Source organism: Larimichthys crocea, chromosome XXIV (genome assembly GCF_000972845.2).
Source record: "Larimichthys crocea isolate SSNF chromosome XXIV, L_crocea_2.0, whole genome shotgun sequence".
In the NCBI taxonomy this organism is placed as follows: Eukaryota; Metazoa; Chordata; class Actinopteri; family Sciaenidae; genus Larimichthys; species Larimichthys crocea.
In genome coordinates, this window is record NC_040034.1 from 5,767,075 (window position 1) to 5,782,778 (window position 15,704).

Below are 15,704 nucleotides of genomic sequence, written 5' to 3' on the forward strand. Positions count from 1 at the left end.
ATGAAGCAGCATGTTTAAAGTCTGGAACTTTCTCATCAGTCTGTCCAAATGTTCATGTTGTTGACTGTCAGTCAAACCTTTGATTGATTATTGATTAATTATGTTAATGAGGTATCTGACGCTGTTCAGTCTGGGTGAGGCTCCACCTCCTCTGTACGCATGATGTCTCACTCTGTCAGGAAATGTGTGATTGCACTTACCTTCAGGCATAGTCAATATTTATAAAAATAATAAAAATCTAATGAAACATTAAAAACACTTCCACTATCTGTATGGTAAATGGACAGTACTTATATATCTCCTTTCTAGTCTTCCAACTACTCAAAGCTCTTTTACAGTACATATCTTATTAACACACTGATTGTTCAGCCTTTGGGGTTTGGTATCTTGCCCAGGGACACTTCAACTGGTTGGCTGGAGGGGATCGAACTGCCGATCTCCTGATTAATGTACAACCTGCTGTACCTCCAAGCCACAGCCGCCCTGTTAATCCAACAATCAATCAATAGTGCTTTATGTTAATGTTTATGTTAATGATTGGTCTTTATGTTAATAATTGTTAGGTTAATGTTTATGTTAATGATAATGTTTATGTAGTTGTTTATGTAGCTCTGACGTGTTTCGTGGATCTCGCTCAGAGTGAGACCTCGCCCCGTTTCTCCTCTCTGTGTTGACGTGGCGCCGGCCGGCCGCCATGTTGTTTTGCTTCGTTGTCAGCAGAGAGCAGCAGCTCATCGGAGGTGAGTTACTCATTTACCTTCATACACAGACTCACCTGGACCTGACGGAGCTCCAGACTTCACCTGGACTCAGGCAGGTCACCTGTCACTTCATCCCGTACCTGTCACCTGTGTGACGTCATGACGTGGCACTTTAACTGCTCAGTTAGCTGCTGTTAGCCGCTAGCTCTGAGGACTGTGGACTTCAAACTGGTTTGTTTTGTTTCTGTTCAGGTGCCTCCGTGTGTCCTCGTTACAGTACTGCAGTACAGGTGTGGCACTTTTACTGTACCTGTGCTGACGTCAGCCCGCGTACTGTCACAGTATTTTCGAGACGTAAACAAACTTTATGTGAGCTCATCGATTATCAGCTCATCGATTATCAGCTCATCGATTACCTGATCCAGTCTGAAACTTTCTGATAGATTCACTGAAATAAACGCCTGAGGTACTTCTACTGCAGTACTGTAACGAGTACACACTGAGGTACTTCTACTGCAGTACTGTAACGAGTACACACTGAGGTACTTCTACTGCAGTACTGTAACGAGTACACACTGAGGTACTTCTACTGCAGTACTGTAACGAGTACACACTGAGGTACTTCTACTGCAGTACTGTAACGAGTACACACTGAGGTACTTCTACTGCAGTACTGTAACGAGTACACACTGAGGTACTTCTACTGCAGTACTGTAACGAGTACACACTGAGGTACTTCTACTGCAGTACTGTAACGAGTACACACTGAGGTACTTCTACTGCAGTACTGTAACGAGTACACACTGAGGTACTTCTACTGCAGTACTGTAACGAGTACACACTGAGGTACTTCTACTGCAGTACTGTAACGAGTACACACTGAGGTACTTCTACTGCAGTACTGTAACGAGTACACACTGAGGTACTTCTACTGCAGTACTGTAACGAGTACACACTGAGGTACTTCTACTGCAGTACTGTAACGAGTACACACTGAGGTACTTCTACTGCAGTACTGTAACGAGTACACACTGAGGTACTGCACTTACCTATCATGTTTTCTCTCTCTGTGAACTAAAAACACACTGATTTTACTCACCTGTCTTTGATCACCTGACTCATCCTGTCTTTGATCACCTGACTCATCCTGTCATTGATCAGCTCTTACCTGACAGTGTCCGACCCCCTCCCGACTCCCGGCGTTGCCATGGCTACCTTCCCAGAGTACATCGCTCAGAACGAGGAGCGTGACGGCGTGCGCTTCAGCTGGAACGTGTGGCCGTCCAGCCGGCTCGAGGCGACCCGGATGGTGGTTCCGGTGGCGTCTCTCTTCACCCCGCTGAGAGAGCGACCCGACCTGCCGCCCATCCAGTATGAACCGGTTCTGTGCAGTCGGGCCACCTGCCGCGCTGTGCTCAACCCGCTGTGGTATGCATCACTGCCCAGCTGTGTGACGTCACAACACCTTCCTGTCTAACACCGGCCTGTCTGACCTCCACCTGTCTGTGTTTTTCAGCCAAGTGGACTACAGAGCCAAGCTGTGGGCCTGTAACTTCTGCTACCAGAGGAACCAGGTTCTGACTTTTATTCTGAAATCCATCAGCTGTTGGTTAGTCTGTTAAGGAGCCATTTGTCCTCACAAACATAGAAGAGTCATGTGTGTGTGTTCTCTCAGTTTCCTCCTTCGTATGCTGGAATCTCTGAAGTCAACCAACCAGCTGAGCTGCTGCCTCAGTTCTCCACCATCGAGTATGTTGTTCAGGTGAGACCCACAGACAGGTACAGACACACAGACGGGTAAAGACACATAGACGGGTACAGACACACAGACGGGTACAGACCCACAGACATCACAGACAGGTACAGACACACAGACAGGTACAGACCCACAGACATCACAGACAGGTACAGACCCACAGACATCACAGACAGGTACAGACACACAGACAGGTACAGACCCACAGACAGGTACAGGCTGTGTTGTGTAACCTCTCTCTGTCCTCAGCGTGGTCCTCAGATGCCGCTGGTCTTCCTGTATGTGGTGGACACCTGTATGGAGGACGAGGACCTGCAGGCTCTGAAGGAGTCCCTGCAGATGTCTCTGTCTCTGCTGCCTCCCACCGCGCTTGTCGGACTCATCACCTTCGGCCGGATGGTTCAGGTTCACGAGCTCGGCTGCGAGGGGATCTCCAAGAGTTATGTCTTCAGAGGGACCAAAGACCTCAACGCCAAACAGCTACAGGTGTCTACTTTCCACGTCCAACTAACCCTGCAGGGAACTAGTTAGTGCTCATTAACACAGTAACTAGTCCACCACACACCTGTCCAGGTACAGAGTCAGGTGTCTAAACAAAGTACCCCACATCCACCAGAATCCAGCACAGCACCCTGAGTGTTCATGCATGGATGGATGGATGTTGGATTTATGTTGGATGGATAGATGTTGGATGGATGTTGGATGGATAGATGTTGGATGGATGTTGGATAGATGTTGGATGGATGGATGTTGGATAGATGTTGGATGGATGGATGGATGGATGTTGGATGGATGGATGTTGGATAGATGTTGGATGGATGTTGGATAGATGTTGGATGGATGATGGATGGATGTTAGATGGATGTTGGATTGATGGATTGATGTTGGATTGATGTTGGATGGATAGATGTTGGATGGATGTTGGATAGATGTTGGATAGATGTTGGATGGATGGATGTTGGATGGATGGATGGATGGATGTTGGATGGATGGATGATGGATGGATGTTAGATGGATGTTGGATTGATGGATTGATGTTGGATTGATGTTGGATGGATGGATGGATGGATGGATGTTGGATTGATGTTAGATGGATGTTGGATTGATGTTGGATGGATGGATGGATGGATGGATGGATGGATGGATGTTGGATTGATATTGGATGGATGGATGTTGGATGGATGGATGTTGGATTGATGTTGGATGGATGGATGGATGGATGGATGGATGTTGGATGGATGGATGGATGGATGTTGGATGGTTGGATGAATGTTGGATTGATGGATGGATGGATGGTTAGCTAACTGTCTCTCTGACTTGTCCCGTTCTAAGTTGTGGCTTGTTTGTGATTTGCAGGAGATGCTCGGTCTGACCAAACCTTCAGCCACTCAGGGCCGAGGTCCACAGACTGCCCCGCCTCTGTCCAACAGGTAACAGATTATTACAGTCGACTGCAGGAGACACTGCAGTGTGACCCGGTTCTACCTCCTACGCGTTCAAATAAAAAGAACGTGAGGAGGTGCAGAGTGTTCAGACGTGAAATAATTCAAAGGAAGTGTTCTCTGAGAGTCAGGTACAGGTTCTGGGGTATGTTGTGAATTTCAGGTTCCTGCAGCCGGTGCAGAAGATCGACATGAACCTGACGGACCTGCTGGGGGAGCTGCAGCGTGACCCGTGGCCCGTCACCCAGGGGAAGAGACCTCTGCGCTCGCTGGGTGTGGCCATGTCGATTGCTGTGGGTTTGCTGGAGGTGAGAGCTTTTTAAATCAGCTATGTTTACCTTTCACGGTCACCTGAACATCATGCTCAACAAACAAAGCTCTATTTTTACCCACAGTGCACTTTCCCAAACACGGGCGCTCGTATCATGACGTTTATCGGCGGCCCAGCGACGCAAGGCCCTGGCATGGTGGTGGGAGATGAACTGAAGACCCCCATCAGATCGTGGCATGACCTGGAGAAGGACAATGCCAAGTTCATGAAGAAAGCCACCAAGGTGACACGAGAGGTCCTGAAATAAGAACACAGACTCACAAGTCATCACAGGTTCTGACATCACTTGTGTGCGTGTGTGTGTGTGTGCGTATGTGTGTGTGTAGCACTATGAGTCTCTCGCTAACAGAGCGTCCACGAACGGTCACATCATCGACATCTACGCCTGCGCTCTTGACCAGACCGGACTGCTGGAGATGAAGTGCTGCGCCAACTACACCGGGTACACACAATACATAACACATACACACACACACACAGTGTATCAGGGCAAACAGATGATTGAGATGAATTCATTAATAGTGTGTCTGCATATTTAAACTGAGGTGAAGAATCTCATAAAAAAATTAAAAAAAAAACGCTTCCAGGAAACATTGTGGCTGATCCCTCCCACCCTGGTCACAAACTCTTTGAGACACTCCCCTCTGGCAGGAGGCTGCGGTCCATCAGAACCAGAACCTCACGCCACAAGAACAGTTTCTTCCCATCCGCTACCAGCCTTATCGACAAGGCCCGGAGCCCCCCTTGACACCGACTCTCCCCCTCTTGCCTACCCAGACCGACATGCTACATTAACGTAGCATCTTCAGACTTTCTGCGTTACAATAATGCACAGTCTCTATTTATTTGGGACTTCATCCTGTTGTTTATTTGCACATTTATAATATTCTGTGAATATAGTGTGAACTATGCTGTCATACACTGTCATATACTTGCACATCAGCTTGCACCACAGCTGCCGCACCATATTGTATGTATATTGTTTATATTTTTATCTTTCTAGATTTTTTAATATTTTTTACTTAATGTTTATTCTGCACCAACTACACCAAGTCAAATCCGTTGTATTTGCACACCTACTTGTCAATAAATTGATTCTAATTCTGATAACAAAGTAAGGAGCCCTTTAGTCCATGCTTCACAGATCGAAGCCTCACAGTAACTCCACTCTGCCGCTTACAGTTTCTCTGAGAGTTCTGCATTAGAAGCTAACGCTAAGCAACACTAACCACTTACAGATTACACAAACCTATGATATGCTAACACTAACGGTTAGAGGCGATCCTGGGAATTAAAGAACGGACCACAAGCTGCAGGACTTTAAAGATCATCTGTTGATCAATGACAGGAAGTGACCTCGTTTAACTCGGATATTTATAAACTGAGGTCATCTGGAAGTGATGTTAAAAACAGAGAGAAGCACAGCTGTTCACATGGTTCTGTGACCTGTGGTTCTGTGACCTGAGGTTCTGGTCTCTCCTGTGGTTCTGTGACCTGTGGTTCTGTGACCTGTGGTTCTGTGACCTGAGGTTCTGTGACCTGTGGTTCTGTGACCTGAGGTTCTGGTCTCCGTTTGCAGAGGTTACATGGTGATGGCTGATTCCTTCAACACGTCTCTGTTCAAACAAACCTTCCAAAGAGTTTTTACCAAAGACGTCCAGGGATCATTCAAGATGGCCTTCGCTGCCACGCTGGAGGTCAAGGTATGATGACAGCTGACCTTCATCAGATCAGAGTCAAAGATGTGTTTGTCCAGTAGAGGGCGCTAACAGGTGTGCTTGTGTTTCAGACATCCAGAGAAATCAAAGTGTCGGGAGCAATCGGACCCTGTGTGTCTCTGAGTGCTAAAGGACCATGTGTGTCTGAGAACGTATGTAACACACACGCGGCTGATCTATTTATCTATGCTTTTATATTGAGAACACATGACACTCCCTGTACAGATTGTAAAGCCCTCCGAGGCAAATGTACTTTGTGACTTTGAGCTATACAAATAAAATCTGATTTGATTTGATTTTGATTTGATGACACAGCAGCTTGAACCACACTGCTGTTCTTCATGAATATGGCACATCATTATTATGGCTGAATATTAATTCATTGAGTCCTGTTCATGTGATAATACTACTACTACTACCACTACCACTACTACCACTACTACCACTACCACTACCACCACTACCACTACTACTACTACTACTACTACTACTACCACTACCACCACTACCACTACCACTACCACTACTACCACTACTACTACCACTACTACCACTACTACTACCACTACCACTACTACTACTACCACTACTACCACTACCACTACCACCACTACCACTACTACTACCACTACTACTACTACTACTACTACCACTACTACCACTACCACTACCACTACCACTACTACTACTACTACTACTACTACTAATAATAATAATAATAATAATAATAATAATAATGTGTGTGTGTCTGTGTTACAGGAGATTGGAACAGGAGGAACTTGTCAGTGGAAGATCTGCGGTTTGGATCCGACCACCACGCTGGCTCTTTACTTTGAGGTGGTCAACCAGGTACGAACACCTGACCTGCTAAACAAACGAACAGGTCCGATCACTCTGAACCAGCAGAGGGAGGCAGATAGCACATAGGGAAGTAGAATACAAGCATCAGCTCAACACAATAAAAGCACCAGCTTTCAGAGCTTTAGTGGCTGAGGTGAAGAAAATGTGCTGCCACACAAGAAAAGAAACACACAGTCCATTGACAGTATTTATTAATATTATTATGTTATTTCTTTTTAAACAATCAGAGGTCCTACTCTTCTCTGAAACTCTCCTCTCATGTTAAATCCTTGGCTCTGCTCACTGCTGGTTACAAATGTTGGCATGTTTCAGCACTGCCATCAGCCTGTGACAGTTCCCATACATACCACATGTCCGGTTCTGAAGCTTGAATATGGGTCTGCCCCCGAGTCTCCTCACAGTTTGTCCAGAGTACTTGATGATCAGACACAGTTCAGCTATTTTCCTGTCATGAACTGTGTTAGTAGTGACAACTCTGACCTGATGGTGGCACTAGATGTCAAAGGTCAGGCAGTTGTTGACTAAGTGTGTGAAGGTATGTGAGTAAACATGAACGTTTAAAACTGAGAGTCAGATCTATATTACCCACAATGCAGTATGACCATGCTGATGTCATGGCGGTGTTGGTGTTTTTGGTGATGATGACGGGCGTGTTGCTGCCACAGTTGTTGTTGTCGTGCTGATGCGATTGGCTGTGTCCAGGTGGAGGGCGGAGCTCTGGAGTGGGGCCTCCTGACGTGTCCCAGAACACAGCAGAACAAACCTGCTGATGCTCCGACGTACTGCCGCCCTGTACCTGCTGGAGACACATGGAGAGTCAAAAGTTATGTTCCAGCTGATCTGACTTTAGTGTATGAAGGCTGCGCTTAAAGTTTGTTTGAGCCTTTGCAGAATCTTACTTACTAGGGGTGCAACAATACATGTATCTGTATTGAACCGTTCGATACAGTGGTCTTGGTTTGGTACGCAATTTTATATTTATTTTATGAACTTCTGACGATGTGCTCTGTGCTGAAAGCGCAGTGGATCTGCACTCGACCACTCCGCCTTAACCCCACTGCACACGTCTCTGGCACGGCGCGTTTGGCCACGATTTTAGTCCGTCCTGCACGCGACTTCAAACCCCACTGGGAGCGTTTTAGAAGCGAGCGTTTAGCCCGCCAGACTTCGGTTTACTTGCTTCTTCTAAACATGCTTCTACATGTGTAAATATGCTACATAGTTGATTAGTTTTGCTTTTGTCTGTTTTTAAGACCGGCAGTTTGAACAGAGTATTTTATTTTGATTCTCTTTGCTTTTTCTGTGCCTGGCTTCCGCCTGCTTGAGGTGCTCTGTGTAAATTGATGCCTGCTGCTAAGAATGCACCACAGAAGATGGGTGATTTATCAGATGCATTTATTTTATTATTTTTACAAGGTGCTGTTTTTGTTTTGTATGGTTCTAACTTCTAATTATACACAGCCGAAAATAAGGCAGGTATAGCTGCACCAGATAAATTTAATTTAATTTAAAAACTGTACTTTTGAGTTGAAACAAATTAGTTAAAAAAGGCATGGAAATTTCTCTTTCTGGAATCAAAAAAATATTGAACCGTGACACTAAAGTATTGAACTGAACCGAACTGTGAATTTTGTGTATCATTGCACCCCTTTTACTTACGTCTGCGTCAAACAGGTGATCCACGGGTTCAGAGCAGCGCTGGTCAGAACCAGCCAGGCAGAGAGGGCAGATGTCACAGCAGGACTCTGCTGACCACTGAATGTCTCGTACAGGCACACTGAGATGTAGGGCAGCCAGCACACCACCAAACACACTGACAAACAGGCAGGAAACTGTCAGCACATCAGAACCAATGAAAAGACAGCAAACCAGCAGAGGAATAGAACTACCTGTACAGTCTGAAGACTACCTGTACAGTCTGAAGACTACCTGTACAGTCTGAAGACTACCTGTACAGTCTAAAGACTACCTGTACAGTCTAAAGACTACCTGTGCAGTCTGAAGACTACCTGTACAGGCCTGAGAACCTAAGAATGGTAGCTGAGGCTCAAGGGTGTTGTCACATCAGGTCCAGTCCACCAAAGTGACTCAGGATCAGAGTTGATGGTCAGAACATGATCCTGTAGTCTGGTTTATGTTGTGTCCACTCACTGTGGTGACCTTTGACCCTCCTTGTTTTTATGACATTGCTGTCACCATAATGACAGTAATGACAGTGAGTCAACATGGCAGCTAATCCTCAGAGTGACTCAAGGTGCATGTATGATTTTACTGTACAGTTTTATGAGTGTTCTTTCCACACAGAAAGCAGCCTTCCTTTCCACAATGTTTGCAGACTGATCATCATATTAAAGTATAAACTGTGATCTTTTAATCAAGCTTTCACAACCATTTCTGGCTGTATCATCTGCTGTATGTTCTCCTGTCCTCTGCGGTTAGAGAGACTTCAGTAAATTATTAAATAAAGCTGGTGCTGTAACAATTAATAGCTACAAACAAGTAAAGCCAGCCACAGAAGCAACCTCAGAGTCAGCCTGGTTAGCAAACACAAAGAGGATAACAGAATAAATAAACTTCTAATAGTCTGTGGAAGAAATTGCTCCTGTGCACAGTACTGAACAGGCAGGATGCTCTTCTGACCACACTTTACAAGCTTTTCAAAACAACTGGCTATTGACGGTATGAAAGTACACTCCTGAAAACATCTCTGTCCACCCTGAAAACCAGAAAGTTTAGGACCAGAAGCAGTGAACCAATGGATGTTGACCATCATAGATGAGTTAAACACCAGTCTGACACTTGGACTATTCATGAGTTAAATGAAACGATGTTAGAAGAACTAGAAAGAGTTGGTGTCAAATCTTAAGCAGAGTCCACAAACAAGTGTCCGACTCATCTATACTTTGTGGTTTTAAAATCTGTTCAAGTAAAGGTGAATCCTTTATTTTCTTTTAAAGATGGAGCAGGAAGGTTGCCGTGGACTGTTTCATTTAAAAGTCGTTTTAGAGACAAAATGCTGAAATCCAGCCTGATGTATGAAGGAACTGATCTATACTCCCAGCTCAAGTTTGAAGACAGGGTGGACCTGGTAGGTTGTGTCGGTGACCAATCACAAACGAGCATGAACTCACCTGAGGTTGCAACCATCACGATGGAGCTCCTCAGGTAAGTGTTGGCAGGAACATAGTAGCAGTGCAGCTCGTTGCACATGAACGTTCCTCTCCTGGCCTGTTTCCTGGCCACGTAGACAATGTATCCATACAGAGAGCACATAGTGAGGATCGGCGCCACGATGCCCACCAACATCCACAGCACCACAAAGTACCTGTTGTCTGGGGTGAAGCTCGGGCAGCAAAGGAATCGCGACTCACTGTAGACATAGCTGCCGAACCCCAGCAGGGGCAGGGCGGCATTCACAAGGCAAAACAACCAGACCAGGACCAACACCGCCCTGCTCCGCCTGGCCGTCCAGATGCTGCTGTAGCTGAGGGCAAAGCAGATCTCTATGAACTTGTTGATGGTGGCCCAGGTGAGTGAATGAATGGAAGAGGTCTGCAGAAAGAGGAAGATGAAGCCACTGCCCTGACAGAAGGTGCCCTCGCTGGGACAGCAGGAGGGCCAGGCCAGGCTGTTGTAGGCTCCGAAGGGGATGGTGGAGAGTCCGAGGGCCAGGTCGCTGAGGCTGAAGCTCAGGGTGAGGCCCAGTGTGTCGGTCCGGAGCTCCTTGTTGAGGAGGAGCACCAGCAGGAGGAGGAGGTTCCCAAAGACAGAGGCCACGCCTGACAGGACCATCAGGGTGGCGTACAGTCTCCTCAGAGCATCCACCATCTTCAGATGGACTCACAGGACAGGAAGTATGTTAAAAGTTACATCAAAGATCAGTCAGGACATCTGAGGACACTTTTACATGAGATCTGAACCAGAACCAGCCACAGCCCAAATGTGTTCAGTTTCCTCTACAAACACAAAGTCATTACGTGTGGTCACATGACATGACAGAATAATCTCACTGGATAGCAGTCTCCATGACAACTGAGCAACTTGTACGTCAAAAAGTTTTTTTTTCTCAAAAAAAAGATTAATTGTTAGAAACGAGTCCAAATGTCCTCCATGTTGTTCAATGTGAGGTCCACAGCCGAGCAGAGTCTGTCATATAAACACTGTAAATCCACAAGCTTTCAGTCTGAACAGCTGATTGGACCTCAGTCATCACATGTATGATGAGTCACAGCGAGGACGATTCAGTATGTCATCATCCACAGATATCCTTTACAGTAGAAACTGTCTTCACTGTCACTTTACTGTCTTCACTGTCACTTTACTGTCTTTACTGTCTTATCTTGTGCCTGTACCTTGGCTTCATGTTGCCTTGCTTTTGTTGTGACTCTTAGTTGATGCCTCGGTTCTGACCAGTCCTCCGTGTGGTTTCTTCAGACTGGATCAGAGACACCAGATGTCTCTGATAGAAACAGTAGATCCTGCAGAGCTGGTTGGTTGGACCTCAGTCAGTTTAGGTTTGATGAGTCGGTGGTGAGATGACTGAACCTGAACACACCATCAGTTTGTTTTGTTTCCAGTGGAGGATCCTGGGTCTTCATTAGATTCTGGCCCCCCTAAAAGTTCCCCTGCTCTGCATCCTGACCCAGGATCTGTCAGGATGGAGTCACTGAAGAGCTTCTTCATCAGGTGGAAACATGTAGAACAGGACTATGTCACATCACGTCTTTCTCCTCTGTGAGGTTAACAGCAGACAAATAAAGCAAAGGTCAGAGGTCAAAGGTCAGAGCAGACCCAAGACTGGTCTGTGGTCAGCATGGGCAACCATTTAATCTTTAACGTAATCCTTTACAACTGATCTAAGACCGTCAGACTCTGAAGACAGAGGATAGACTGCACAAGGCGTGTCCTGCTGTGTGTGTCTGTGTGTGTGTGTGTCTCTCCAGAGGCAGCGTTGCCATGGTGCACCTGTCAGTCACCTGCTGTGATGATAATGAGAGGACACACGCACAGTTATCTGTAATGTCAACACTACTTGAACATCCAATATCCTGTATGTGTGTGTGTCACACACACACTGACTCAGATAATAACAGGTGTACAGGTGTGTAATCATCATCACCCTGTTGCTATTGAAGCTCAGACCACTGAGGAGCTCAGGTCGGGTTCAGGTGTGAAGCAGCCAATCAGAGAGCAGAGTGCTGTGTGCCAATGATGCTATAAATAATGAACATAAAAAATACTTTATTTTTATAGCACCTTTCAAAATAAAGTTCCAAAGTTCAGCACTAAATAAAATCGAGAATATAAAAGTATAGATGAAACGGAAAAGGTAAAAACAAGATGATCAGAGATGTCTTCAGATGTCTCCAGATGTTGAATCTCTTTTCCTCTGTTTGCGTTGCAGCATAATGCTCCGATCCCTCAGGGCGGCCGTGGGGCAATCCAGTTCGTCACTCAGTACCAACATTCATCAGGACAGAGACGCATTAGAGTTACCACCACGGCCAGAAAGTACGACAACACTATCACTCTACAGATGTGGACACTTGGTTGCTTGTATACTTACAAACTTCCTCTCTCTCTCTCTCTGTCTGTCTCTCTGTCTGTCTCTATCTCTCTGTGTGTGTGTCTATCCCTCTGTCTCTCTCTGTCTGTCTCTCTCTCTCTCTCTCTCTCTGTCTGTCTCTCTGTCTGTCTCTCTCTCTGTCTTTGTCTCTCTCTCTCGCTCTCTCTCTGTCTGTCTCTCTGTCTCTCTCTGTCTGTCTCTGTCTCTCTCTCTGTCTGTCTCTCTCTCTCTGTCTCTCTCTGTCTGTCTCTCTCTGTCTTTGTCTCTCTCTCTCGCTCTCTCTCTCGCTCGCTCTCTCTCTCTGTCTCTCTCTGTCTGTCTCTCTCTCTGTCTCTCTCTCCAGCTGGGCGGACGCTCAGACTCAGATTCAGAGCATCGCAGCATCCTTTGATCAAGAGGCAGCGGCCATCTTGATGGCGAGGCTAGCAGTGTACCGGGCGGAGACTGAGGAGGGTCCTGATGTCCTCCGATGGTTGGACAGACAGCTCATCAGACTGGTACAGATTCTTCAAAATACAAAATGGCGTCCGGTTCTAGAAATTCAAAATGGAGTCTTGTTCTAGAAATTCAAAATGGCGTCTTGTTCTTGTTGTTTCTTTTCAGTGTCAGAAGTTTGGAGATTATCATAAAGATGATCCAAACTCCTTCAGGTTCTCTGAGACCTTCTCCCTCTACCCTCAGGTGATCTACATCCCATAATGCTCTGCTGTACCTGTTTGACCTGTATTAATGTTTCACTTGACCTGTCATCTGTCTGACCCATTACCTGTCTCTGACCCGTCACCTGTCTGACCTGTGTGTGTCTTATTTTGTTTTCCAGTTCATGTTCCACCTGCGGCGCTCTCCATTCTTGCAGGTGTTCAACAACAGTCCAGATGAGAGTTCATATTACAGACATCAGTTCAACAGACAGGACCTGACTCAGGCTCTCATCATGATCCAGCCTGTGCTCTATGCTTATTCATTCAACGGTCCACCTGAGGTAAATACACACCTGAATACACTTGTACACACACCTGTACACACCCTTGATTGTCTGTCTGTCTGTCTGTCTGTCTGTCTGTTGTAGCCGGTCCTGTTGGACAGCAGCAGCATCCTGCCAGACCGAATCCTGTTGATGGACACGTTCTTCCAGATCCTCATCTACCACGGAGAGGTGAGCAATAGTTAAGCAGTGTCTCCAGGTGTTTCACATCAGTGGTGGCTATTTTAGCGTCTCTGTCACTAATCGATGTCCTCCTCTGCACCTCGTTAATGCCTTGTCTGTCCGTCAGACGGTGGCTCAGTGGAGGAAGGCTGGTTATCAGGAGATGGCTGAGTACGAGAACTTCAGACATCTTCTTCAGGCTCCGGTGGACGACGCTCAAGAGCTGTTGCACACTCGCTTCCCCATGCCCAGATACATCGACACAGAGCACGGGGGCAGCCAGGTGAGGGCGCCAACATACACCTGTGCACCGCTGTGGGAGGAGTACTTGCGTATAAATACTACACAAGTTTAAGATTACAAATACACTGAGTTGATGTTTTCCAGGCTCGCTTCCTGCTCTCCAAAGTGAACCCCTCCCAGACCCACAACAACATGTATGCCTGGGGTCAGGTGAGACTTTGACCTTTGACCTTCACATGTGACCTTCAGATGTGATCTTCAGGCGTGTCTGTGATTATAACTTTTGAAACTGTCTGCAGGAGTCTGGAGCCCCGATCCTGACAGACGACGTCAGCCTGCAGGTGTTCATGGACCACCTGAAGAAACTCGCCGTCTCCAGCGCCGCATGACCTCACCTGTCCCCTCACCTGTCCTCGTTCAGTTCATTATTTTATTTTGCATTTGCTGCCTGTTTTCATGACATCCAGTCAACCAACCGACCAACAGCCTGTCACATCGCTGTGTTTCTGTCTCCTCTCATTATCAGCCAAACAGTAGTAGATGCATGTTAAACATCCAACACAATGTTCAGATTATCACATGACGTGTGACATCACAGCCGAACGTGTTTTTAAGTCATTATACATTTAGAAGTCCCTGCTGTTTCTTCCCAATAAAGGCATCTATGTGATTCGCCTATTTAAAGCAGGAAGTGATGCAATACAGGGGAGCATTCTGATTGATCCAGATTAACAGATGAGGTGTCTAACCTGTGACGTTGGCTGAACAGAGAAATTCTTCATAAGTTTAAAATCTGAATGTGTTGACATTTTGAAGCCATCGAACACTAAAAGTCTGTTTTCATTTTTCATCTTTGTTCTCGTGTTTCTAATAAAACTCGCTTTGAAGTTCACGCTCTGCTGTCCTTTTTCCAACATGAATGTTAACAGAGGAAACACTGATGACATGTTATTTTGAAATCAACCTGATCATCATAAACTGTTTAAATCTGTTGATGCTGCACTGACTTTGGGCTCCGTGTTTAGAGAAGAATGTAACGCTTGACGACATGGTGGACTCAAAACAAGATTTTAGTTAACAAACAGATAATTAATCTGTTATAATCAAGTTTTATCAATATGTTAATGTTACGGAGTTAAGGTGAAAATTATTTCACTTGCTATAAAAACACACACACACACACTTATAATAATAATAATACTTTTTATTACATAGTTGCCTTTCTGTCACCCAAGGACACCTTACAATAAATGAGAGTAGACAGCAAATAACAGAAACAAACAAAAAGAACCATAAAGGTATATCAAATTACAAGAATACAACATTAAAAACAGGTTAAAATAGGACAGTGAAATTGAATCAGATAGAAAAGGCCATTTTAAACAGGTGGGTTTTAAGTGCAGACTTTAATTGTGAGAGCGGCTGAAAGCTCTGCTCCCTCTGGCGGTGAGACGGGCGGAGTGGACAGTCAGGTGAATGGAGGAGGAAGATCTGAGGGAGCGAGGGGGAGCAGCAACATGGAGAGGATCTGAGAGATATGGTGGTGTGAGGTTATGAATGGCTTTGAATGTGAGCAGAAGGATTTTGTAGTTGATGCGTGATTTGACCGAGAGCCAGTGGAGCTGCTGCAGGACAGGAGTGATGTGGTGGATGGAAGGAGTTCTGGTGATGATGTGGGCAGCTGAGTTCTGGACCAGTTGGAGCTTATGGAGAGATTTGTGGGTGAGGCCAAGGAGGAGGGACTTGCAGTAGTCCAGGTGGGAGGTGACGAGGCTATGAACCAGAATGGCAGTGGTATGAGGTGTCAGGCAGGGACGGAGGCGGTTTATTGTTGCGTAGGTGGAAATAGGCGGACTGGGTGATGTTGTTGATGTGAGACTGAAAAGAGAGTGTGCTGTCGAGGATGACACCCAGACTCTTAACCTGTGGGGAGGGGGAA

At 46.0% G+C, this 15,704-nt stretch overlaps 1 protein-coding gene across 5 annotated transcripts; it reads left to right on the forward strand.

Moving 5' to 3' along the window:
• Nucleotides 1-617: 617 nt before the first annotated feature.
• Nucleotides 618-14,657, forward strand: sec23a (Sec23 homolog A, coat complex II component). 5 transcript variants are annotated; one of them, XM_027274748.1, is made up of 20 exons: nt 618-740; nt 1,863-2,129; nt 2,218-2,275; nt 2,353-2,463; nt 2,707-2,943; nt 3,814-3,887; nt 4,063-4,207; nt 4,295-4,453; nt 4,557-4,672; nt 5,810-5,933; nt 6,020-6,100; nt 6,708-6,797; nt 12,214-12,320; nt 12,719-12,872; nt 12,979-13,056; nt 13,196-13,357; nt 13,445-13,531; nt 13,650-13,805; nt 13,910-13,975; nt 14,065-14,657. In XM_027274748.1, the coding sequence occupies exons 2-20, from the start codon at nt 1,909-1,911 to the stop codon at nt 14,152-14,154; spliced, it is 2,316 nt and encodes a 771-aa protein (XP_027130549.1). In that variant the 5' UTR covers nt 618-740; nt 1,863-1,908; the 3' UTR covers nt 14,155-14,657. The 5 variants fall into 5 exon arrangements, with proteins under 5 accessions (XP_027130549.1, XP_027130548.1, XP_019109618.1 ...); XM_027274747.1 differs by having other exon boundaries at nt 643-740; nt 1,877-2,129; XM_019254073.2 differs by having other exon boundaries at nt 644-740; nt 1,877-2,129; nt 2,377-2,463.
• The last annotated feature ends 1,047 nt before the right edge of the window (nt 14,658-15,704 follow it).